General features: G+C 36.7%; 1 protein-coding gene across 7 annotated transcripts in view; it reads left to right on the top strand.

Moving 5' to 3' along the window:
- Positions 1 to 27,152, top strand: part of Add3 (adducin 3) — an 89,995-nt gene that overhangs the window by 53,669 nt on the left and 9,174 nt on the right. For 5 of the 7 annotated variants that reach the window (XM_090345922.1, XM_090345918.1, XM_090345919.1 and 2 more), the window contains exons 2-10: positions 5,641 to 5,864; positions 16,160 to 16,298; positions 19,264 to 19,415; positions 20,315 to 20,395; positions 21,839 to 21,988; positions 22,392 to 22,535; positions 22,649 to 22,747; positions 24,434 to 24,616; positions 26,358 to 26,615. In XM_090345922.1, the coding sequence (XP_090202048.1) occupies positions 5,670 to 5,864; positions 16,160 to 16,298; positions 19,264 to 19,415; positions 20,315 to 20,395; positions 21,839 to 21,988; positions 22,392 to 22,535; positions 22,649 to 22,747; positions 24,434 to 24,616; positions 26,358 to 26,615 (1,401 nt within the window). In that variant the 5' untranslated portion in view covers positions 5,641 to 5,669. Of the gene's footprint in view, positions 1 to 5,640; positions 5,865 to 9,215; positions 9,260 to 16,159; positions 16,299 to 18,581; positions 19,060 to 19,263; positions 19,416 to 20,314; positions 20,396 to 21,838; positions 21,989 to 22,391; positions 22,536 to 22,648; positions 22,748 to 24,433; positions 24,617 to 26,357; positions 26,616 to 27,152 lie in introns of those variants that run through there. The other 2 variants (XM_090345923.1, XM_090345924.1) reach the window with 2 other exon arrangements.

Genomic DNA, 27,152 nt, shown 5'->3' with positions numbered 1-27,152 from the left:
ATTTGACACATGGTTCCATTTAGCATAGCCTTAGAAATTAAGCATTAAATGAATAAGAGTATCTAAGTGACTGAGAAATTATCATTGGAATTTCTTAAAGTAACTTACTAATTTTTTTTCATTTTTTGGAATTTTCTAATATCCACTAGTGAGTGGAAATGAGAAGGAAAAGTTCTTTAAATTCGAGTCTGAAAAAAATAAGAAAAAACAATGTAAACTTTCAGTGTTTTAATGAAAGTTTTAATGTCCTGTTGAGATAGCTATCAACTATTGAAGGCTTTTCTGTTTATAAATCTGCTAATGACTTTTTTATTAATTAAAAAATGTTATCATACTGGAAGTAATTGAGCTTTACTTTTTGCCTACTAAATTGTGAGATATAAAAGCCTGTTACAATTATTGTGCTTTATATAGTGGTACTTTTTCAACAGTTGTTTTATGAAACTGAGCTTGGAAATGATCTTACATTGTTTTGATGGTACCTCCCCATAGTTTCTTTGTCAAACTACCCCATCTATTGTAGCATTTACAATAAGAATATACAGGATACTGCTATCTACAGGATGTTGAACAAACTTTGAAGCATTTGAAGCCATTTTAGGAAAACAGTCCTGTGATAGCAAAATCAGGCAAATTGTAGGTTGAGTTGAAGGAAAAAGCTATTTTAAATGACAGCAAGGGGGGAAGGGGACTATCTCCACATTACTCTGATCTCTTGCACATTCCCAAAAGGAATTGCTTTTTCTGCTTTGTAGCTCTGTTTGGTTAGTCCTGTGACACACAGTGGGAATTCATTTCCTATCAGGAAATGCTGATTTTCAATGTATTATCTTGTTGAGGCAACGACAGTGAACAATGGGCTATTAACGTTTTAGAACAACAAGTGTCATAACTAAGCCAATATTTGCTTTGTTTTGAATATTACTCCAAAAAAAAGTTTTGGTTGGGCTTCAGAGAATACATTGGACTATCAGTAGCTGCTAGATATAAAAACCATTACAATTTAAAAGGGTGGAGAGAAAAGTATAGAACGTTGGCAGCCTTTCTCTATCCACTTCCTGTGCATAGAGACATTATGCATTGTTTCAAGCACATCTTTGAGGTACAAAAAAAAATGTTCATTTAAATCCTATTTTGAGCACTGAGAACCATTCCATGAACTTTATATAAAGAAAAACGCTTACAAATAAGGTTCTCTTTGAAATATTAAACACTTTTGTGAACTGCCATATTCAGTTTGGGGTATTTATATTTTAAAATATATTGGGTAATACTGTTTATTGGGATGGATAACTTTTAAAGCTGTGTTATTTTCATAGAACTATAAAGTAGAATGCCAAAGTAATGTTGTATGTGATAAGAGTATAATAAAATTTCAGAGCTGAAAGGAAACACTAGAGATCATGTGCCCAAATCTTACTTTATATGTGAAGAAATTCACATTTTACCTTTGTAATTTTCTTCGCTATCTTAGTCCAAAACTCTTTTTATTAGTTATCCTCAACTATTGGATATCATTGTCTTTGGGTGTGTCTGATTACACATACTATCTTTTGGCAGTTGTCATAAACTGCTTTCTACTGCCAGTAACTTTTTCAAATGGGCAGGTCCTAGTTTTCTACATGATTAAATTAGAAAGTCCTTATGGTTTAAAAAAAAAAAAAAACTGGACTTGTGCCCCATGTTTCTTTATACTCTTTCTCTGACAACTTAATGTTTGCTAGTTAAATCAGAGTGTTTAGGGATTTGGAAGACTGTATTTTGTAGTATTATTTGTATCTGGCCTCAGAACATAGCAGTAAGTATAGATTTATTTATTCTTTTTGTACCTGCACCCTTTTTCATAAGTATTTTCTTAGCCTTTTTTGTTTTTGTGTTTTGTTTTTTAGCATTTCAAATAGAGGTCAAAATTGTTGAGTCTATGCGCTTCTGAATTACAACCAAAGGCCCCAGATTTGTAGCACTTATCCTGTCTTTTAGATGTTTAAAATAACCCTTTCAAACTAAGCACTGATAGCTTCTGCCTGTAAGTTTAGCTGCTCAGGAAACTGAGTTCTGAGGATTGCAATTTGAAGCCAGCCTAGGCAGGAAAGTCTGTGAGACTCTCACCTCCAGTTAACCACCTCAAAATCTGAAGTGGAACTGTGACTCAAGTGGTAGAATGCTAGCCTTGACCACAAAATCTCAGTAACAGTGCCAGGGATTGGAATTTAAGCCCTACAAAAGACAAAATTAAATAAATAACCCTTTTCAGCTCTTTGCAAGGCTGTAGAACTATTCCTTGACAATAGCTACTGAGTACATTGAAAAGATTTGCCAAACTCTAGACAGTTACTTAAGTTTCTTAACTATGAAGATTACATTTGATAATAAAGTACTTGGTATAGGCTTTAAGTCAGGCTAAATAGGCACTGTAGAACTAAGCTGTGAGTATAGTCTTTGTGAGCATTAGAAGAACAAAAATCCTACTTCATGCCTGAATTTAAAATGTAGCAAGCAATTTAAGTGAACTCTTCAAGCATGTATGAGTAGGCAGAAAAATGCTCAGTCATTTCTCATAAATCACCTGGAAAGCTTGCAAGAAAACCATTCTCATTATTTAAAATGTTATACATTAATTTAAATTCCTGTGAAAACACCCTGTTATAGTTTTTTTGTTTGCCAGTCCCGAAACTTGAACTCAGGGCCTGAGCATTGTTTTCTCAAGGCTAGAGTTCTACCACCTGAGCCACAGCACCACTTCCGGCTTTTTTCTATATATGTGGTACCATGGAATCGAACCTGGGTCTTTGTGCATGCTAGGCAAGCACTCTACCACTAGGCCAAACTTCTGCTCCCCTGTAATTGTTAATGTGTTATTAGCCCTAAATACATACAAATCCCTTAAAATCAAGAAATTGAAACTTGAGAAATTAACTTGATTTTCAAGAAACTTTGACACTTTATTTGCTATACTTCTAAAAATGAATTTATTACAAAAATCTTTCATTAAAGGAAGTATTTTTAGTGCAGTTCTAATTTAGATCTTTCTTATATTGACAAGTCATACAGCATACATTCCGCATTCTGTACATCTAGATCATGTGAAAGTAAGATATAGAGTATATCTTATAGAGTAAGATAAATTGAGTGGCTGGGGCAAGGTACATCCTCTCTCAGAATGTTTCATCATATGGAAAATGACCAAGTACAATACATCACTACAATATCTCTAAATCCAAGGATGTTCTCTCTTTTTAGACAGACTACTTTTTAGAACAGTTTTGAATTTATAGAAGAGTTGTGAAGATAGCATGAAGAATTCCTATATGTAAGGATATTCTTTTCCTTTCTATTGTAATTAGGTATTATCTGTATTTTTCATCAGTTATGTTTTTTTTCATTATTCCTAAGATATAAATGTTATATTCTTTGTACTTTCAGAATCTTTCTGTTGCTTTTATAAACGTTTCTACAAATTAAAGGATGAATCCATTTAGTGCTTTCTTCTTTTGAATTTAATATTATACTGTTTAATAAGGCCATATAGTATGAAGCTAATTGAAAGGACCTCCAGGATATTGAAACAAAAGCCATATAACGAATGATTGTTGTCCTTAATATACTATGTTGTCTCTCATCTCCTTTGCTGTCTCTTGGTTATCTCATATTGTTACAGTATCTCACTTTGTTATCTAATATATTGAATTTATTTGTATTTGGTTATTTGAAATTTGATAGGGAAGGGGGGAAAACCAAGACGGGTTGGGGGGGTGGGGGGGAGGGTAATGGGTACCAAGACATGTGAAAGGGTATCAGTGTATGTGAATTAATGCACCTTCTATCTGGCAAATATCATGTAACCCTTTTACTAATTACAATAAAAATTTAAAAAAATATTATACTGTTTAGATCTTCTTTTGAATTTTCTTATTTAAAACTCACAAACATTGGTTAAAATTTTGAATTTTCATTTTTTATCTACTTATTTCTGGTTTCCTTACTATATCTACATATCAGAAAAGAATTTCAATCCTTTTTCTCATAAGTGAATTAACTCGGTATCACCAAATACCAAAACATAAGCACATGTTTCAAAATTCTTACTCAGGTCAACTAAACCTCACTTTTCAAAATGAAATCCTATTTTTCAGAGCTCTTTAAATGAAGCAACAAGCCTGTAAGGCAGTTAATATTCAGGATGAACAACAGCCATCCAGAAGCGTCCTTTCACTTTTCTAAAAGCTTGGAATTTGTCATTAATACTTCAGATTATATTGTATAGATGATTTAATCAGTAACAAGGGGTTTTTTAATTTATTATTGGTTTGATAGTGAAATTTCTGAATGTCAAGCCTTAGGTTTCATTCAAGTTCATATTAACTTCACTGTAGAAATACTTGAAGCCAGGCGCAATGGCTCACACCTATAATCCTAGCTACTCAGGAGGCTGAGATATGAGGATCAAGGTTCAAAGCCAGCCCAGGCACTAAAAGCCGTGAGACCCTTATCTCTAACCACCAGAAAAGGGGAAGTGGTACTGTGGCTCAAGGGGTAGGGCAGTAGCCTTGAACTGAAGAGCTCAGGGACAACATCCAGGCCCAGGAGTAGGGCTGTAGCTTCTTGAGCTGAAGAGCTCAGGGACAGCATCCAGATGGAGTTCAAGCCCCATGAACCACAAAAAAAAAAAAAAAAAAAAAAGTACAATTATGTCTTTGCTTATTCTAGAGAAAACTATTAAAACTGCCAAGAATTTTGAAATGTTGAGTTTGAAATAACAGTTTATAAGCAATAACTTTTCAAAAGATTGCTTATAACATTTTTAATGTAGTGATAATATAAACTAGGTTGATTTCACTTAAGGAACACCCAGCCATTGTGGGGATTACACAAAAGATCTCCATTTCCAGATGTTACAGGTGCTCGGGAGTTTCTCATGTAGGATTTGTAAAACAGCAGCTTTATTGAGATGTAACTCACACACCATACTATTTTCCATTTAAACTATACTCTTTAGTGGTGAGTTTGGGGTGAGGATTGGGGAGCTAGCCTGAGCACTGTCCCTGAGCTTCTTTTGCTCAAGGCTAGCATTCTACCACTTGAGCTACAGCTCCATTTGTGGCTAGGGTGGGAGTGGGGATAGTTAACTAGAGAGGTTATCTCATAGACTTTCCTGCCCAGGAAACTTCCAACTGTGATCCTCAGATTTTAGCCTCCTGAATAGTTAGGATCACAGGTGTGAGCCAGCGCCGTGTGTGTGTGTGTGTGTGTGTGTGTGTGTGTGTGTGTGTGTGTGTGTGTGTGTGTGTACATGTATGTGCCAGTTCTGGAGCTTGGGCCTAGGTGCTTCCCTTAGCTTTTCCACTGGCCCTCTATCACTTGAGCCAGAGTTCTATTTCCAGCCTTTTGCTAGTTAATCAGAGATAGAGGGTCACAGATGTTCCTAACATAGGCTGGCATTGAACCACAATTCTTAGATCTCAACTTCCTAAGTATGTAGGATTAGGGGGTATGAGCCCTGCACCTGGCTCAGAAGGTACTTATTTATAAAGATAATTACACGTGTTTCTCTGATAAGCAAATTTAAAAAAAATTCTTCATGACTTCTGTGAGATTTGAATTTAGTAATGAATATCCTCCTGTTTTTGTGTTTATATGTAGAGAATAAGGAGAATCTACAGACTTGAAACATGAGTTCAGATACCAGTCAAGGTGTGATCACTACTCCTCCTCCTCCCAGTATGCCTCACAAGGAGAGATACTTTGATAGAATTAATGAAAATGACCCAGAATACATACGAGAGAGAAACATGTCTCCTGATCTACGACAAGACTTCAATATGATGGAGCAGAGGAAACGAGTTACTCAGATTCTCCAGAGTCCTGTGAGTTGAAATAATTATAAACCTATAATTTTTCTATGGAAACTCTAAAGTAGTAGCTACTACCTTCAACTACATGGATTAAAATAGATAAAAATGAACAACTATTAGAAATTGATAGCTAATTTATATATTTGATTTGTGGAGATGTATAACAAATCACATTAGATAATATTCATCTTTGTGTGTTTTCTGGATGTGATGTTTCATTGAAGAAGAATAGTTTCACTGAATTTAAGGATGCCCAGTTCAGATTAAATACGAAAGAAAAGCATAACTCAAAACATAGGAACCAAGAACTAACGTATATTCCATGCACATGTTTTCTTTCTTTGAGTAGCTTTATACACTGAAAAGCTTAGAAAGACAAAGATTTTGAGTCAGGCACGGGTGGCTGATGCCTGTAATCCTAGCTACTCAGAAGGCTGAGATCTGAGATCTGAGATCATGGTTCAAAGCTAGCCTAGCATGAAAGTCTATTTTTAATCTCAACTATCACATAAACATAATTTCCACCATATTTGATAGAAGTGAATCACTAACTCCAGTCCTTACTCAAAGGGAAAGTTCAATCACCTATTTAGGAGATAATTGTCAATTTTCTGATTACAATTTATTTTGAAAAGCACTGCTCTTTAGCTTTTTGTTTTCTTCCTCAAAATACAAACTAACACTCATCCATCTCCTTACATGCCCTAAAATCTCATTTCAATTACAAAATTAACTTTAAGTTCAGTATCTCATAATCTGTATATGGTCCAGGGGCAAATTATCCTTCTGTATTTAGTTCCTTAAATACAGATCCTCAGGTACAATTCCTCTCAATCTGTTGACTGTAGGGAGCCAAGTTACTTGCACATAAACCTGAATCAAACTGTGGTAGGACAGGTTTTGGGTAACTGCTATTTCTGTTCAAAACCAGAAAATTTTGTAGTTAGTAGAAGTACCAGAAAGTCAGTTATTCAAAGCAATTATGAAATCTGTTTGGGCAAATATTTTGGCAGTTTCTTGATTGGGGCTCAGTCCTACTGTTTACCAGAAATGTCTCTGTGCCATTGGGTTCTAAGTTTCACTGCTTGAATTACCCTTCCTTTTCCTAAAGGGTTTTTTGTTTGTTTTTGTCAGTCACAGGGCTTGAACTCAGGGCCTGGGTGCTGTCCCTAGTCAGTATCTCAAGGCTAGCCCTCTAACACTTTGAGCCACAGTGCCACTTCCAGTTTTCTGGTGATGAATTGGAGATAAACATCGCACAGGCTTTGAACCATGATCCTCAGATCTCAGCCTCCTGAGCAGTAAGGATTACAGGCATGAGCCATCAATTCCCTGCAGGTAGTCTGTTTTCAGACTTTCTCTGCAATTCTCTCTGCCTACTGCCTTCTTTTTTTTTTTTTTTTTTTGCCAGTCCTGGACTTGAGCTCAGGGCCTGAGCACCGTCCTTGGACTTTCTCAAGGCTAGCACTCTACCACTTGAGCCTTAGCACGACTTCCGGCTTTTTGCTATGTATGTGGTACCAAGGAATCGAACCAGGGTCTTCGTCCATGCTAGGCAAACACTCTACCACTAGGCCAAACTCCCGGCCCCAATGTACTGCCTTCTTATAGAGAGTTTTAGAAGTCCACAGTCCTCTTTTTGCTTTTGTGATGACTTTGTTCTTTTCAGTCCAGGTTTGCAGTGTGCCTGTCAATAAAACTCTCTTTAAAATTTTATAGATCTGCTGTAAATTTTGGAGCTACTTTATTAGACAAATCTGTAACCAATAAAGATTAATAGGAAAATATTCTAGTCATATTCATAAGCTGTAAATTTAGGCCATCTATTTTAAAAGTCTCAATTATTTGAAAAGAAGGGAAATCAGGAACTAGTAAAGCAAAGTCCATTGTTTTAGTAAACAGTTACTGTGTGTCAGGTACTTATTAAGTATGTATGGTGATCCCTATTTTACAGATGAATAAACTGAACCTTAGACACATTAAATAACTTACTAAATGTTTTGCAGCTTTGTTAAATGATAGGGTTAGAATTTTAACTCCAGAACACACATTCTTAATCACTTCCATCATTCACTAACAGTGAAAAAAGTTTACATTTATCATCAAATTCTGTTGCTTAAGTTAATTCAACAGAACCCAGGAAGAGTTTCTAGTCACAAGATATTTTGATTTCAATGCTAATTTGGATAACAAAAAATACTTTGACCTTAAAAATAAAAGTAAAAATGGATTTGTTTTATTCTAACCCCCAAGAAATATTACTTCTTTCTAGGCAATCACAGTTCTTTTCATATTAAGATTTTTCTTTTAATGGGTCATGGGGCTTGAACTCGTCCTGGGTGCTGTTCCTGCTACCACCCTACCCTTGAGCCAAGCCCCACTTCCCATTTTCTAGAGGTTAATTGAGATAAGAGTCTCGGGTCCTTCTGTGCCTGGGCAGGCTTTAAACCTAGATCCTCAGATCTCAGCCTCTGGAGTAGCTAGGATTACAGGCATGAGCCACCACGCCCAGCTCATATTAAGATTTTTATAAAAGAATTGTCTTAGAAATCAAGTACTCTTGGATAAGCCAGTCTAGTTTAAGATTATGGATTCAGTAGACAGAATTCAAAGATTCTCTTTGATCATTGTATTCCTCTATTCTAATGCCTGTGGAGATCCTAGATTATAACTTACCCCTTTTCTCTAAATGAAGTACTTAGGACAAACTGTTGGAATTATGTTATGGTTAAATAAAGTTAAAAATGTATATAAGTGGAAGCAAATATTGAACACAGTAGATGTTTAGTAAATTCTAAATACATAGACAGATATGTGAATAGCTAAGTGGACTTTGAGTTTTCAAGCATTCTAGTGTGATTCAAGCTTGGACTGAATTTGTCTGCTTCAAATGGAAAATAGTGGATTTCTTACACCTTACACAGTAGAAAATGATCTGTCCCTGTTGATACATCTGCGATGTATTGGAAAGAAGAAGGCAACAGAAATATATAAACACAGGAAGTATTCTTCAACTACTTGACATACTAGTATTTTTAAGTACCGGAACAAATGCTACAAACTTATTTCAAAAGTAAGAGAGACTTCAAGTTATAAATATTTTAGTATATAGTTGTAATTAAGGCCTAAATGTTAGATACCTTAATTAAAAAATTAATGAAAATCAACATGATTTATTTAGCTATTTACAGTTTAAGATATAAATATTCTTTTTTAACTTTGTTTTTATTTTATTACATGCCAGCTTCAGGGAAAGTTACTCTTCTAACCTTTAGCTTCATATTTAGATTTAAATATAGAAGAAAGACCATCCAAAAGAAAAATTGGTTTATTTGTTTTTTCTCCTTTCAACAGGGCCAGTCCTAATTATTTCCAAATGAATACATTTCTTAATGGAGATATTCTAAGTAAGTTTGTTATGCTCCTAATCCCACTTTAGGAGATATCTAATAACATTATTGCAGAGTTCCTTGGGAGCAGTGGGCTTATAATCTTTTTTTTTTGCCCCTATTTTCTTCTCTAGTAATTATTATGAAGTAGAGCATCTAGATGTTATACCTAAAATTTATCTCCGATAATGGTCAGTATTTTATTACTCAGGTTTCCTATGGTGGACATTAAAATATGACTATGATTATTTTAATTTTATTGTCTGGAATCATTTTTATCACATCAGCTTCTTTTTATACAATTGGCCCTCTTTCTGTGACTTAAAAAATATTTCATCCATTTCCACTCGCCTAAAAATTTTTATCTTACATACAGAGCCTTAAGACTCTTAAGTCTATCATACCTTATGAATTCAAAGTTGAAACCCTCACTCATTCAACACTGAACAAAAATATATAAAATGAAAGGATGAAAGATTCAGTTAAGGCTTTTAAGGCATCTCATCTCCAAACTAAGATATTTTTTCACATACTGAATTTTTATTATATATTGCATTATTATAATTGTATTATGTCTTATGGGAGAACTTTATTTAAATTGTAATACACTGAGATCAAGCTAAGTTTTCAAATAAGTTTTTTGAGTTGAAACATTAAATAACTAATTTTTATAACATAATGAATATGATTTTATTTATAAAATAATTTCTCCCTATAAATGATGGACAGTTGTTGCTTATTTATTGTATAAGAAATTCTTCATTCACATTCTTCATGCACTTACAAGACTGTTTTCTAACAACTGACAGAATGAATTTTTTATCAGTCAAGATTACAACCAGATTATTTTACTTTCTTTATATCTAGGAAAATAAAAAGAAAAGGAACAACAAATCATTTCATTAATTGAATTTAAGTATACAATGAAGAAGGATTTAGAAATGTAAAAGGTATAAAGTCAGTCATCAAGCCCAGAACTGGCAAAAAAAAAAAAAGAAGTTGTATTTAAGGCAGGTGTTAAAATAAAAGAAGGAAGGAAAACAGTTGAAGCATTGCCTATATTGTATGAAATGGAAAGAGCAAGCAGAGAGAATTACAGGTTGTGATTAAAGATTGCTGTGTGTGCCAGGTGCTGGTGACTCATGCTTTTAATGCTGAGATCTGAGGATCATTGTTGAAAGCCAGCCCAGACAGGAAAGTCTGTGAGACTCTTATCTCCAACTAACACCAGAAATCAGAAGTAATGTTGGGGTTCACAGTAGTAGAGCAAAAACAGCTCAGTCAGGGACAGTGCTCAGGTGCTGAGTGCACATCCCATAACTGACAAAAAAGAAAAGAAAAGAAAAAAAAAAGAATGCTGGATGATTTTGTGGTAGCATGTGGTAGTGTAGTAATGATGGTAATACTTCAAAATTATGTAATAAAGGTGATAATAGACCCTGTAGTGCTAAACTATTTTGATCTAAATTAAGAGTCAACACATTTTCTCACCATTTTCAGTTTAAATTCTGTATTTAAAAAATTTGAAGCCAGGGCTGGGAGTTTGGCCTAGTGGTTAAAGTGCTTGCCTAGAATGCACGAAGACCCGCATTCGATTCCTCGGTACCACATACATAGAAAAAAGCCAGAAGTGGTGCTGAGGTTCAAGTGGTAGAGCTCTAGCCTTGAGAAAGTCCAAGGACGGTGCTCAGGCCCTGAGCTCAAGCCCAGGACTGGAAAAAAAAAAAAAATTTGAAGCCAGCACTGGTGGCTGTCACCTGTAATCCTACTGTAAGCTACTCAGGAGACTGACATCTGAGAAACACAGTTTTAAAGCCAGCCTGGGCAGAAAAGTCCATGAGACTTTTATCTCCAATAAACTACTCAGAAAATGACAAAAGTAGCCCTGTGGCTCAAGTGATAAATCACTAGCCTTGAGCACAAAGAATCTCAGGGACAGCACTCAGGTCCTGAGTTCAAATCCCAAGACCAGCCAAAAAAATAAAAAAAGAGAGAACTTTAGAGCCAGGTACCATTGGCTCACACCTGTAATTCTAACTACTCTGGAAGCTGAGATCTAAGGATTGTGACTCAGAGCTAACCAGCAGGAAAGTCCATGTGACACCTCCCATTGATCAGCAAAAACCTGGAAACAGTTGTGGCTCAAGGGGTAGAGTGCTAGCCTTGAGCAAAAGAATTTAGGAATAGCCCCAGGACTTGTGTTCAAATCCAGTTCACACAAAAAGTTTTAATCCACATTTATATACAAAACTTGTTTTGAATATCAGTTCAAATCTTGCCTCATTCACCACTTACTAGCCCCTTGACATTAGGAAATATACGTATGTTGCACATAAGTTTCTTAGTTGTAAGATGGGAAAATTGCTTCACACTCTTGTGGGAATAAAATGAAATCACATAAAACCATGTAATGTAGTAACTAGCACACAGTAGGCAACTACTAGAATTGTAATCTAAATTGCTAATTTAGATATTTAGCCACCAGGCAGCAGTGGTTCATACCTGTAATCCTAGCAACTCAGGAAGCTGAGATCTGAATGAAAAAGTTTAGGGCCAGCACCCAGACCCTGAGTTGAAGCCATAAAACCAACAACAACAAAAAAAGTATATGTTTTTGTGACAATACTTTGAAGATTAAAAATGTGATTCCATAGATTATACTTTGCTTTTTAAAGAACATGTCATCCCAGCAGCACACTGCTTGTCGTGCTATTCATGACAACCTCCTGTACTTGCTCTTCTCTCTCAGAGAAGGAAGACATGATTTTTTTATGGTGTTTGTGTATCTTTTAACCTGATCCTACTATAATAGAGACTCCAGAAAACTATTGGCTAATCCAGCTTCAGATTCCCAGCATGTGATTTTACCATCCCATTCATAAAATACTTCTCATAATGCTCTGATGAATTCTTAATTCTTAGTGTTCTCTCCCCTCCCCCCTACTCCCTTACCCCAAGCTGGAGCTTGAACTCAGGCCCTGGCGCTGTACCTGAACCTCTTTGTCCTCAAGGCTAGCACTCTACCACTTGAGCCGCAGCGCCATTTCTGGCTTTTTCTAAGTAGTTTGGTGGAGATAAGAGTCACAGACTTTTCTGCCCCAGCTGGCTTGGAACTATGATCCTCAGGTATCATTCTCATGAGTAGGTAGAAATATAATCATAAGCCACTGGCACCCGTCAAGAAGGCACATATTTATCCTGCTGAATATTTAACCATAATCTGCTGCTGTGTAATTTTGTTTTACCTACCAAACAACCAAATGCTTTAATGTAGCCAAGGACTTTACTCAACATTTCTAATCACAACAAACCTACTGCCTTACATTTAATTTCAATTCATAAAATAGAGAAAAATTCGTGCACAATTGAAAGCCGGATTAGAATCTTTATTCCATTTACTTATTAGCTTTGCAGCCTTTAATAAGTTACTGCCTGTTTCAAGACTTCATTGTGAGATCCAGATGAATCAATCACAAAGTGTTAACATTGGATTTTTATAGAAATGTGATCATTTATCCACAAAGATAAATTGTTTATTAATAGTTTTTTTGTTTTGTTTTTGCCAGTCCTGGGCTTGAGCTCAGGGCTTAAGCACTGTCCTTGGACTTTCTCAAGGCTAGCACTCTACCACTTGAGCCTCAGCACCACTTCTGGCTTTTTGCTATGTATGTGGGGTATCGAGGAATCGAACCCGGGTCTTCGTGCATGTTAGGCAAGCACTCTACCACTAGTCCAAACTCCCAGCCCCTGTTTATTAATAGTTTTAAAGCTTATTAATTTACTGACAGATTTTAAGTCATCTAAATGAGATTATATTAGTAGTAATTTAAATTCTTACTGATGCTTAGGGTACTTACTTGAACAATATTTCAAAAACATGTGAAACAAAATTTGAGTTACAGGTGTTCATGAAAAAAATTAAACCTCTTGCATTATGACGATTATTAACTGTTAAAGCACCATCTTAAAGGACTGGAGAAATTTCATTTACTTTAAAAATTATTTTTTATTTCTGCACAGAGGCTATCTAATAGTCTTAAAGAAGGTGTTCATAATTGATTTCAGATAGGCTTTCTTGTATCGCTGTCAGGCAAAAAAAAATTTCAAAGCTTCAAGGTAGTCCTTACTATATATATTATGGAGTATATAAAAGTGAAAATATTTTTTCCTAACCAAAAAAAAAAATCTACCTGTATCCTTACCTGTAGCATTTGCTATAGTAACCTTAAAACAGATTTTCAGATTTTGCTTATTTAGCTTTGTCATTCACCCTAAGGAAGTAATTGATTCTCTTAGGCACAAGTTGCTTTTGAATCATAAAGCCATTGAAAATTAGCACACTACATAGGTGGTCTTAATTCATGTTGGCTTGAAGATTAAGATCACAGTACATCTCTTGCAAGTAGGTATTCATGTCATTCAGTATTTTTCTGCCTCTAGTTTACCTCCTGCTTATTTTTCTCCTAAGTTTGATTTATTCTTTTTATTTTTAAAGCATTTAACCCTAAAGGAACTGCCTTAAATTCTTGTTCTTCTAGGAAGAACAACATAAACCAAGGGCATTTAATAAAATAGATAATGCTGAATGTTATATATAGCAGATATCATTGATTGTGATTATAGACTCTTTGAATTGAAGAAAATTTAAATAGTTTGGTTTTAAAGGAAAAATAAAGCTTCTAACAGTATATTCTGACTATATGTTGTCATATAGTCAGAAATTTTTCTCTGTATACAAATAAATGAAGATATCTGGATATTCTTCTCCTTTCAGCTTTGATCATAGTAAGATATCCTTGTTACTCATCTGTAACATGAAGGCATCTCTTCATCTTACACACAACTTTCAACCATTTTATGTTCCTAGGATCCAAGTATTAGTGGAATTTTGTGATAATTGTAATATGTCTTTGTAGGAGTATTTTATGGTACAATTTCTCTATTTCAGTCATATATTTAAATTACTTAGATATAATTCCAGGAATTAGATTTTTAATGAATTACATATAACATACTTTAAATTTTGAAAACAAAAATTATAACTAGTATAAACTTCTCATGAGCTCAGAATTCAAATATGGTAACAAGTTGTACTTTTTATAATCACTCAAATATCCACCTGCCTTGTCAGTAGAAAGTATAACATCTTCCTTTTGAATGTCCTTCTTTCCCTGAATAGTCCTCAAAACTCTAGAAGCTTATACATTTCCTAAGAGTTTATCAGTGACTTTCATATCTAAGGAGTGATATATGGTCTGTGTACATAGCACCTGTGTTTGTAACAAAGAGATACACTACATGCCAGTGGCTTATGCCTGTAATCTTAGCTACTGAGGAATCTGGAGACCGAAGACTGGAGATTGCAGCCAGCCCAGACAGGAAATACTGTGGGACTCTTATCTCTAATAACTACTCTAAAGAACTGGTGAAGTAGCACTGTGGCTCAAGTGGTAGAGCATTCTCTCAAAAGAAGCTCAGGAATATCTCCCAGGCCCAGAGTTCAAGCCCTAGAACCAGCTGAGAGAGAGACAGAGACAGAGACAGAGAGAGACAGACTTCAACCTATCTATACCATTGTACTTTCCTGCCTCATGGTGCAGGCCACCATAGTGTATCGGGAAGGACGACCTTCCTTTGTTAAGCTCAGTTCCATGGAATCTGGTAGCTGCTTGCACCCAGTCTTCATTCATTGTCAGTCACAGGTACCACTCAACTGTGTGCTAAGAGGAGCACAAGCTTTGAGTCAGGTCTGATCCTAACATCTGTCTCTATCCTTGACCATATTTCCCTTACCATCCAGGGATCCTATGCCATTATCAAACAAAGTAAGTCCTAGACCTCTGGCATGTTACAAGTACATGTAAATAAGGACCACAGTACAGAAGAGTACTGTCATTACCTCAAAAGAGATTCTCTTTTCTTAACGAGGTTTCTCCAGAGATTTCCATTGTGTTCATACCTACATCTCTTGCCAGTAGCGATTTCAGAATATTTTTCTTCTTTCTCCCTTTTCGGGTCAAAGGGGGAAATTTCAATTTAATTCCTATAATTCTGATATATAATTTCAAATGGAAGAACAAGAACCTTGACTATACAAGCACCTTTGTATTTAAAGTAAATAAAATTTGGCTAGTGCAGGCATGGATGGCTTAAGTGGTAGAGCAATATCTGCAAGCAAGAAAGCTGAGCACAAGGCCCTGAGTTCAAGCCCTTGTACCAGAACCAAAAATAGATAAAAGAATAAAACAAAACAAAAATGACATGATCAAGAGAACAAATGATAAATTTAATAAAAATAATGGTGGTCATATGTGCTAGAAAGATAACCAACTATTTTTACTTTGTGTTTTATATTTGTAAATAATATAGGTAAAACATTCACAAGAGGTTTAGAAAATGTTACAGGCCAGGAGCATAGCCTAGTGGAGAGTGCTTGCCTAGCATGTGCAAAGACCCGAGTTCGATTACTCAATACCGCATACACAGAAAAGACCAGAAGTGGTGCTCTAGCCTTGAGAAAGTAGAGCCCTGCACCACTTCACTCTAGCCTTGAGAAAGCTCAAGGACAGTGTCCAGGCCCTGAATTCAAACCCCAGGACTAGCCAAAAAAAAAAAAAGAAGAAGGGCTGGGAGTTTGGCCTAGTAGTAGAGTGCTCATCTACCATGCATGAAGCCCTGGGTTCAATTCCTTTGGTACCACATACTCGGAAAAAGCCAGAAGTGGTTCTGTGGCTCAGATGGCAGGGCTCTAGCCTTGAGTAAAAAGTGTCTCAGGATGCTAACCAGGCCATGAGTTCAAGTTCCAGGACTGGGGGGAAAAAAAAAAAGAAAAAGAAAATGATTACATCAGAGTAAGTTTTATCCCTTCTACTCCAGGTGAAATACACATGTTCATTGGTTATCTTTGTTGTATTGCAGGCCTTTCGGGAAGACTTGGAATGTCTTATTCAAGAACAGATGAAGAAAGGCCATAACCCAACTGGATTATTAGCATTACAACAGATTGCGGATTACATCATGGCCAATTCTTTCTCAGGCTTTTCCTCCCCTCCCCTCAGTATGTCGGTTTGGGAGAACTTTTAAATTATTTGTGTCTTCTACTTTGGAATACTGTACTCTCTGGCAGCATATTTTGCTTAAATTCAGTCCTTAAGGTTATAACATCGAATACTTAACATAGTAGCATAGTATTATCATTTCTTTTTCATACAATCAGGCATTTACTAGACCTTGATGGATTATAAAATTTTATATAGCATGGTCCCAGACTCAGATAAATGTATTTTAATTAATCCTAGGAGATAACTGTGGAGAAAAATGTCTCAATACAGTTCACAAGAAATTTTCTAATGACCATTCATAGAGCTTAGAATTGAAGTGGATTATAGTCCAGAAGTATACTGAGAAAACATAGTTTTTGAAGGATGGAATAATTAGAGCTTGTTAAAAAACATGGGTTTGGACATTAGTCAACAGTTTTTTGTGAATACATCAAATAAAGTTGGACATTCTACACATACCAAGATCCTAAATTCTTTTTTTTTTTTTTTTTGCCAGTCCTGGGCTTGAGCTCAGGGCCTGAGCACTGTCCTTGGACTTTCTCAAGGTTAGAGCTCTACCACTTGAGCCTCAGCACCACTTCCAGCTTTTTTTTTCTATGTATGTGGTACCGAGGAATCGAACCCAGGTCTTCGTGCATGCTAGGCAAGCACTCTACCAGTAGGCCAAACTCCCAGCCCGATCCTAAATACTTAAACTCCATTGTAGTACCTTTCTGCTATGAGAAATACACAGAAATCACTGTATGCAGAGACAGATCAAAATGCCAGAGACGATTTTAGGCCACATTCAAAGGATAAAGGCTTTTTTTGTTCCTTTTTTTTCTTTTTTCATTTGTTGCCCTTTTTTACCCATTTGTAAGTAGGATTTTAATGAATTTAAGTAGTTTCCAAGTACTTGAGACATGATGGTAGGAACATGCAAGATGTACATCATGTTGGTACATCTGAGTCCTGAGGTAGAAGTCTTAAATAGAAATACCTTGGGTGATATGCAAGTGTATGCAGGTATATTAACTGAAATGTAGTAGATTCAAGGGAGAACTCAAATAATATGATCCTTTAGGAAAGCAAAGTCAGAGGTCAGGAAATGTATACTTAAAATGGGTGGGGTAGGGTCAAGGAGAGAGAGTATAGACCAATGAAGAGAAGATGGTAAAGGAGAATGCAGTCATGAATTCAATGTATGGGGCCAGGAGTTTTGCCTAGAGTAGTTGCCTAGCATGCACAAATTCCCCATACGTTTAAAAAAAAAGTGAAGTGGTGCAGGGCTCAAGTGATAGAGCGCTAACCTTGAGAAAGCCCAAGGACAATGCTCAGGCCCTGAGTTCAAGACCCAGGATTGGCAAAAACAAAAAAGAATTCAATGTATATCCTACCAAATTAAGAAAACTGAAGCCTAGTGCCGGTGGCTTATGCCTATAGTCTTAGCTACTCAGGAGGAAGTTCACAATTAAAAGCCAGTCAGAGCAGGAAAGTCTGAGACTCTGATCTATTAACCACCAGAAAAATGGAAGTGGAGCTGTGACTCACCTGGTAGAGTGCTAGCCTTGAACAAAAGAATTCAGGGCCCACTGGCACCAAAAAAAATTGAAGAAATTAGAAAGTCCAGAGTTAGGAATATAGTTGACTTAAGAAATGGAGGAAGGGGCCAGGAGTGACCTAGTGGTAGAGTGCTTGCCTAGCAGGTTTGATTCCTTGGTACCATATACACAAAAAGCCAGAAGTGCTGTGGCTCAACTGATAGAGCGCTAGCCTTGAGCACAGATTGGTTCAGAGACAGTGCCCAGGCCCTGAGTTCAAGCCTCAGGACTGGCAAAAAAAAAAAAAAAAAGAAGTTCAGCTTCCTCCCTTTGAGTTTCCAAGTCTTTGCAGTAGTTGGCAGTGCACCCTGAGTACTTAAGAGAGGAACTTGGCAAATGGATATACAGAAGAACTGTGTGAAGCAGTGGGCATTGATTAAATAGTTACATGAGAAGGCATAGGCAGAGAAGAAAGAGTCCAAAGAACATTTCTAGAAGTTGTGTCAAAGAAAACAATAAGGGATGCTGTCCTGTGAGTGTCCTAGATTCCAGGACAAGAATGTGAAGCTGCAGGAATTTATACAGAGTGACAGGAGAAAAGCTATGTCTCAGTGTTCAGGGGTCAGAAAGTAGAAATTGATCACTCTCCCTGGACCATTTATGTGGTGGTAGAGGTGAGGGAGAAGAAAGCTAGAAGGGTAAAGGAGTGTAAGAAAAGGGGTAATGACTGATTCTTTTGTTAGAAGGTATACTTCTTTGTGAGACTTGCACTTAATTAAAACTATACCTTTGAAATTAGTTTGTAACATTTCAGATAAGAAAATCTCACACTTAAAAGTTCTTACTGGGCTCGTTAAATAGTGCTTTAACGAACTTAACCTGATGGCTTCATGCAGATGGATCTTCATAGAAGACTGACAAGAGTCCAGAATGAGAGGGCGTATTGCAGAGGTTGACATATGAGATAGTCCTGAACTGAAGTAGAAAAATGAGAGACCTTGAAGGGGAAAAAGTGATAGACCATGATGACAAATTGCAGATTGAAGAATGTGGGTTCAAAATTAAAGAGCATATGTAATTAACACAAAATTACAGTGAGGAGACTTTGAGAATACATACTATTTTCATGGAGAAAAGTGAAATGACAAACACAGCAAAGGCCTGAGCTTTGGAGGGAGCTCCAGTTGGAGAAAGGAGGGGAAAGAGAGCCTGAAGGAAGGAAGAAGCAAGTGTAAAGGTGGGGAGCTAAACTTACTTTTACTCTCATTAAACTTTTCTGGAAGAAGATAAGCTAATAAAACATAATATGTATTAAGAAATTTCAAATCATACTATTACAAGGCTGGGATACTTTCAGATATAAACTACTTATTTCCTGCTAGCTACTCTCCAGGTGTAAGACTGCTTGATTTGGATTTCTCTGTACAATTTTTCCTCTTAGGTCTTGGCATGGTCACACCGATTAATGACCTTCATGGTGCAGATACATCCTCCTATGTGAAGGGAGAAAAACTTACTCGTTGTAAAGTTGCCAGCCTGTACAGAATTGCAGATTTGTTTGGATGGGCACACCTAGCAAATACGTACATCTCAGTGAGTTCTGTAGCTTCTCATTCCTTACTAAAATTCCAACTGACAACTGTGCTCTTACCATTTCTTGAAAGTTCAGTTTTCAGACTTCATTCCTTGAATCAGGCATCTAGGATCCTTGCTAATTTTCATCTTTTCTCCAAGAAAGAGGCTACAATTTCCCCCAGCTTTCTACTCCCTTTACTATCTTGAGTTGTTCTTATGATGTAAAACAGTTATAGAAGCTATACTGGAAGAAATGTAGAGCAAAATTCTCTCCATCTTAAATATTTCTGAGCAACAATGCCATTAAAAAGCATTTAGGACTAGAAAAATAAGAGGGTCAGGGAAATTTCCTCCCTGGTTTTTATCTTTTAAATACTCCTTTTCTGTTTACCATCTTGTTTTTGCCTTTCTACACTTGGAACCAAGATACTATTTGAAATGAAAAAAGTATTAAAATACTGTGTGATAATGGCATAGACACATGGTGTAGTGTATCAGCAGTCTTCCTTTATTTTCAGTTTCTTAAGTTTTCTTTTACATCTTCACCTAAGTTCCTTCCTAAGAAGAGATGTTGTTCCCTTTCCTGTCAATTCCCATTAATTTCATTGCCGTGTTGAACTGAATGATATTGGCATTTGTTTTTCATGAATGTAGCTGACCCTAAAGCAGCCATAGAATCCTAAAATAGCACTTTATGTAAGTACAATAGATGGGAAAATAATGTCAAATTTTTTGCAAGTACTTAGGAGTCAGAAGAAACTTTCAAAGACAGTTTCACACTGTAGACCTGGAATTTTTCCTTGGTTTTTTTTTTTTCCCCAAACGCCCTAAAATGGTTCATGTATAATATAGTATTTGTAGTATATTTATGTTGCAAATATGAATGTCTTAAATTCCTGTTGTTTTTTTTCTTCCAGGTAAGAATAAGTAAAGAACAAGATCACATTATAATAATTCCCAGAGGCCTATCCTTTTCTGAAGCCACAGCCTCCAGTTTGGTATAATTTTCATCCTGAGCTCCCTCGTATTTCCCTGGGGGGCAGGGGGCATTGTTTTGTTGGTAGTGGGATTTGAAGCCTGGGATTTGAACAGGGCCTGGGCCCTGTTCCTGAGTTCTTTTGCTCAAGGCTAGCACTCTTCCACTTTGAGTCACAACTCCACTTCCAGTTTTTGAGTAGTTAATTGGCAATAAGAATCTCACAGTGACTTTTCTGCCCAAGCTGGCTTTGAACCTCGATCCTTAGATCTCAGCCTTCTGAATAACTAGGATTATAGGCATAAGCAAATGGCGCCCAGCTTCAGTTTTCAGCTTTTAGCACAGGATGGAACAAGAAAAAAAATCATATACAGAAAAACATATACTAAGAAAAAATAATTAGATTTAGAAAATATTTTTTTTGTTTTATCAGTCCTGGGACTTGAACTCGAGGCCTGAGCACTGTCCTTGGGCTTTCCTCAAGGTTAGCACTCTACCACTTGAGCCACAGCACCACTTTTGGCATTTCTTTGTATGTGGTACTGAGGAATTGAACCCAGGAATTCATGCATGCTAGGCAAGCACTCTACCACTAGGTCAAACTCCCATCCTCTAATATTTCTTTTTAAGAAAACTTAAAATTCAAGAAAAGTAAGATGATTGAAGAGGCTAATAAAGATTTGAAATTACCAGTTAATCTATTCATAGTTGGATTTTGGGGGGTTTTTTTGTTTTTGTTTTTTGGAATTTCTTTTTCAGTACTGAGGTTTGAACTTAGGGCTTCACTTTGTGCTGGTTATTTTGGAGATGGGCTCTGAGTTTCATGGAGTTTCTTTCTGAGGCTAACCTCTAACCATGATCTTCTAAATAACACCCTTCTCAGCTAGAATTAGAGGCATGAGCCACCAGCATCTAGCTTCCTATTTATGTTTTGAAAGGAACATTCAAAATTATTTCTATCCTGTACACACTAAAACATTTTTTAAACATGCACATACCATCTATGTACACTTTGTAGTTTGGTATGGAGCATAGGATCTGACATACTATTTCCTTTTTGCAATAACTATTCCTAGCCAGTCATCGTGTCATAGAATAGCTAGAGATACAAGTTAAGATAGCAAGTTAAGGTTTTCTGGTAATTTTAATAAGTACTAGAATTGTCCACACCTCCCATGAGAGCTTTAAGTTATCCTCTTCCTTAGAAACTACTTCTTGCTAACTATTTTTATCATAGATTACCTATTTTGTAAATAGTTTTATGGGATTAGAGGCATACCTTTTCTTTTACAAATTGTGTTTGGCTACCTTTTTACTATAATTGTGAATTGAATAGTTGTGTTTAAAATATTTACTATATGGCCTTTTGCACCACGTGTTTACCATTCTGTGGATTGGCTTGTAGAACACACACACAAAAAACATCTATACATGTGAACCAATTAAGTATGTTTTATTTTTCCAGGTGAAAGTCAACATAATAGGAGAAGTGGTTGACCAGGGAAGTACTAATTTGAACATTGACCATACCGGATTCAGTCCCCATGCTGCAATCTATTCAACACGCCCTGATGTTAAATGTGTGATACACATCCACACCCTTGCTACAGCAGCTGTAAGTCAACAGAGAACTAGAATCAATAAAGATTCTGGAAAAGACTTTTCAGAGCATTTATCTGCACTCCTTTAGACCTTGCCATTCAAAATTGTTTGAAATTTGCTGCATACCTATGAAGTAAAATGCTCTGGGGACCAAATGCTGCTGTTCATGGAAACAACTAAAGAAATAGCATTTGTATTTTAAAAACTAATCTGTTTGATAATTGGATTATTGAAATTTTTTTTAGGGCAGAGTTTTTGTTTTTATAATACTTAGCACAGCATTTAAATTGTGTTGTATACCCTAGGTTCCCCCACCCCCCCACCTCAGGTCAGTGCTCCCTGAGCTGAATCAGCTTCCTACAAAAGTGTATGCAGTAGCTAAATGTGTTATCTTTGGTATGTTCCTAATCAAACAGGTATCCTCGATGAAGTGTGGGATCCTTCCAATTTCTCAGGAGTCCCTTATCCTGGGAGATGTGGCTTATTATGACTACCAAGGATCACTTGATGAGCAGGAGGAGAGAATTCAACTGCAGAAAGTTCTGGGTCCAAGTTGTAAGGTATCGAGTAAATTCCCTGTGTCAGAAGTCTTTTGTTGCTGCTACTGGTGATGAAAACAGTATGAGAACTATGCCAGTTATTTAAAGTGACGGCCCTGGGGATTCTATTTTAGGTGCTGGTACTCAGAAATCATGGAGTGGTAGCGCTTGGAGAAACAATTGAAGAAGCTTTTCATTATATTTTTAGTGTACAAATGGCCTGTGAGATTCAGGTAGGAGAAACAATTCTCCCTTTCTTATTGCTTTATTATTTGCTTATTTAGTTTGATTTTCTGTTTATTTCCAAAGCTCTATTGTCTAAGTCACATTTTGTTTGAAAAGTTCTAGTTTATCCAAGTAAAAAGGGACATCAGCTCTTGCACTGAAAATAAGAAATTAAAACTGGCATGTATGCATACACACACACACCACCACCACATCACACCACACCAGAAACCTTATAACTGCAGTTTTCCCACTAATCCTACTTTCTCCATTTTCTCACTGTACTATTGGTACTAATTGATAAAAAGCAGCTGCAAATCATAAAAAATCATATGTTTTGTAGCTTGGGGCGGGGTGGAGGGGGGAGTCGTGGGGCTTGAACTCTGGGCCTAGGTGCTGTTTCTGAGCTCTTCAGCTCAAGGCTACTCCCCTACCCTTGAGCCACAGCCCTACTTCCCTATTTCTAATCATTAATTGGAGATAAGAGTCTCAAGGTCTTTAGTGCCCTAGATGGCTTTGAACCACGATTCTCAGATCTCAGCCTCCTAAGTAGCTAAGATTACAGGTGTGAGCCACCACACCTGGCTGAATTTTTTTAATTTTCTTTTTTTGTCATGGTGATGTACAGAGGAGTTACAGTTACATTTGTAAGGTAGTGAGTAAGTTAGTTCTTGAATATTGGGAAAACCCTTTCCACGGTTTTCTCCCACTTTCCCTCCCCCACGTAGCCATTTTTTAAATTAAGATTAATTTCATAAGTGTATTTGATTTTTTTTTTTTGCGCTGGTCCTGTATGCTTGAACTCATGGCTTGAGTACTGTTCCTAAACTTTCCTGGTCAAGGCTAGCACTCTACCATTTCAGCCACTGCTTCACTTCTGGACTTTTCTTTGGTAATAAGAATCTCAAACTTTCCTGCTTCAAACCACGATCCTTAGATCTCAGCCTCCTGAGTAGCTAGAATTATAGGCATGAGCCACTGGTACCCAGCTAATGTCGTTAAGTTTTATGAATTCAGAGTGCCCACCAGTTCCTTGGTATTTTTATTATAATAGCTTGGTTGCTTATTATTTTTTCCTCAGAGAAGCTGAGACTATAATTTACCTTTTAAAATCAAGCATTGTCACCAGGCGTGGTGGCTCACACCTGTAATTCTAGCTGCTCAGGAGGCTGAGATCTGAGGATAAAGGTTCAAAGCCAGCCCCAACACAAAAGGACGTGAGACTCTTGATCTCCAATTAACCTCTAGAAAATTGGACTTGCCTCAAGGGTAGGATGGTAGCCTTGAGCTGAAGAACTCAGGAACAGCTCCCAGGCCAAGTTCAAGGCCGATGACCCACAAAAAAAAAAAAATCAACCAGTGTCTCTTGAAGCAAATGTTAATTTATTTGAATGAGCAAAGAAAAAGAAAAAAAATCCTGAATTTTTAGCTGTTTTAGCTTTTTTTGTTGTTTGAAATATGTTAAGATATCAGTCTGAATATGTTTTCCAAAAAGAGGATCAGAATTCTAGAAAGCAGCTCGAGGATTGAGTGACAAAAAAACACTTGGCTACCTGTTTGCACAGTAGTGTTACTTTCTTTTTGTTGATAATAGCCCACAAGCATTATGCGTATTTGCCAAATTGAGATTGTGCCTTTTTGATAGTAAAGTACTCCTGACAATCTTTATTATGTATTTTTACCATTGGTTACAGGTACGGGCAATAGCGGGGGCAGGTGGAGTAGATAATCTTCTTATACTGGATCTTCAGAAGTATAAAGCTTTCACTCATAATATCGCAGCAGCGGGAGGAGGAGGTGTTAATATGGGTTCCCATCAGAAGTGGAAGGTTGGAGAGATTGAGTTTGAAGGGCTGATGAGGACTCTGGACAATTTGGTAGGTAAAAAAATTAATCATAAACTCGTTATATATGTCTTCATATTTAAGAGACATTATGTGTGTCTCCTTTTAGTTTTAGAACATGTTCCTTACTCTTTCAAGACTAGAGATTGACCCTAGGAAGACATTTTGATATAATGTGAACACTTGTTTAAGAGTCAGTGAAGCTGGGCTCTAGGATCTCAGGCCTGTAAGCCTAGCTCCTCTGGAGGCTGAGCTCTGAGGAATCATGGTTCATAGACATCCGAGGCAGGAAAATCTGTGAGAATCTTATCTCCAGTTAACTACTGGAATACTGGAAATGGAGCTGTGGCTCCATTGAGCAAAATGAGCTCAACTGTAGTGCTCAGGGCCTGAGCCCATGAGTGACCTCCACCCATCCCCCAAATCACAGTAACAGGTGCAGATGTCATCTTTTTTTTTTCTCTACAGGAATACAATGCTGTCATTAATTATATTCACTACATTGTGCAAGGTATCTCATGAAATACTCTTATTTAACAAAAGCTTATATCCCTTAGTCAGCTTTTTTCCACCCTACCCTCTGGCAGCTATCAACTACATTCAGCTTATATGAGATTAGCATTTTTTAGATTCTACATATAAGTGAGTTTATATGGTGTTTGTCTTTCAGTGTCTTATTTTTTTCACTTCCATGCTCATCCATAGGGTCACAAGTGTCAGAATTCTATCCATTTCAAGGTTATTTAATAGTTCATTGTGTATATGTACCACATTTTTTATCCATTCATCTACTGATAGACTTAAGTTGATTCCCTTTCTTAGCCATTGTGACTGATTATGCAATATATCTTTTCAGCATAGTGATTTCATCTCTTTGGATGCATATCCAGTAATAGAATTACTGGTTATATACTAGTTCTATATTTAATTTTATGAGGAAAGTCTATGCTGAATTCCATAATAGTTGGGCACAAGGATTCCCTTTGTCTTCACTTTTCCAACCCTATCTCTTCATGTCTTAGTAATAGATACCGTAAAAGATACTCTTAACTTGTATTTTTTTGTACCAATCCTGGGCTTGAGCTCAGGGCCTGAGCACTGTCCTTGGACTTTCTCAAGGCTAGAGCTCTACCACTTGAGCCTCAGTACCACTTTCGGCTTTTTTCTATGTATGAGGTACCGAGGAATTGAACCCGGGTCTTGGTGCATGCTAAGCAAGCACTACCACTAGTCCAAACTCCCGGCCCCTTAACTTGTATTTTCTGATACAGTGGTGATAGTGAATGTTTTTCTCCTATACCTGTTAGCCATTGGAGTGTTAACTTTAAAGAAATGTTTATTCAGGCCATTTGCCCTTATCATCAGATATATGGTATGGCAAATGTCATCATAGATTTTATACTCTTACATGGAAGAAGGTCAGAGGGCAAATAGCCCTCAGACCAGAAATAAGGTCATAAATGAGCACTGAGATTTGGTTTCTCAAAACCATTTTATAGGAAGGAAATGTTTCTGGCCAGAAGTTTAGAAATTGCTTTTGTCAGGGACACAGTAGTATGATTGGAAGCTGCCGTGCCATCTGGAATCAGTTTTAATTAGATCTTGAAATTTGCTTAATTTTAACTTCAGTATTATATAGAGATATGTGAGGTTTAGGAAAATGTTTTCGCCTTTGCTGTTCAATGAAAACATCATTTGTTGTTTAAAGAAATAATCTCTAAATGCTGTATTAGTCCAGGTTTGATTGTTTCAAATGTCATTTCTCTCTCCTTAGGGATATAGAACAGGCTATGCTTACAGGCATCCTCTCATTCGAGAGAAGCCCAGACACAAAAGCGATGTGGAAATCCCAGCAACTGTGACTGCTTTTTCCTTTGAAGATGATACAATGCCACTCTCTCCTCTCAAATACATGGCACAGAGACAGCAGCGTGAAAAAACGAGGTGGCTGAATTCCCCAAATACTTACATGAAAGTGAATGTGCCTGAGGAGTCTCGGAACGGGGAAACCAGTCCCAGAACCAAAATCACAGTATGCCACTGTTTTACATTATTTGCCATTTCTAAGTATTTTGTGTAGTTACTCTTGAACTGAATATTCTGTGACTCAATTATTGAGAAAGTAGAAAATAGCATTATGAATAATATTAGTATCATTTACAAGGTAGTATATCATTTACAAGGTAGTAAAGCCACTGTGTAATAGCCACTGTTTATGCCACTGTTCTAAGTGTTATGTATGAATTAGCATCCTTAGTTCTCCTAAAATAAAATAGATGCTATTTTCTCCCTACTTTACCAATGAGAAAACATGACCGGGAGTTTGGCCTAGTGGTAGAGTGCTTGCCTGGCATGCATGAAGACCCTGGTTCAGTTCCTCAGTACCATATACATAGAAGAAGCTGGAAGTGATGCTGTGGCTCAAGTGGTAAAGCCACAGAGAAAGCCCAAGGATAGTGCTCAGACCCTGAGTTCAAGCCCCAGGACTGGCAAAAAAGAAAAAGAAAAGAAAAGGCAAGAGAGCTAACTAATCATTTCTGATGATAGTCAGACTTTGAATGCCAATAAT

This window comes from Megascapheus bottae, chromosome 15 (genome assembly GCF_031878675.1).
Source record: "Megascapheus bottae isolate mThoBot1 chromosome 15, mThoBot2.hap1, whole genome shotgun sequence".
Taxonomy (NCBI): domain Eukaryota; kingdom Metazoa; phylum Chordata; class Mammalia; order Rodentia; family Geomyidae; genus Megascapheus; species Megascapheus bottae.
The sequence above is the reverse complement of the archived record's forward strand: the minus strand, read 5'-3'. Positions and strand labels throughout refer to the sequence as shown.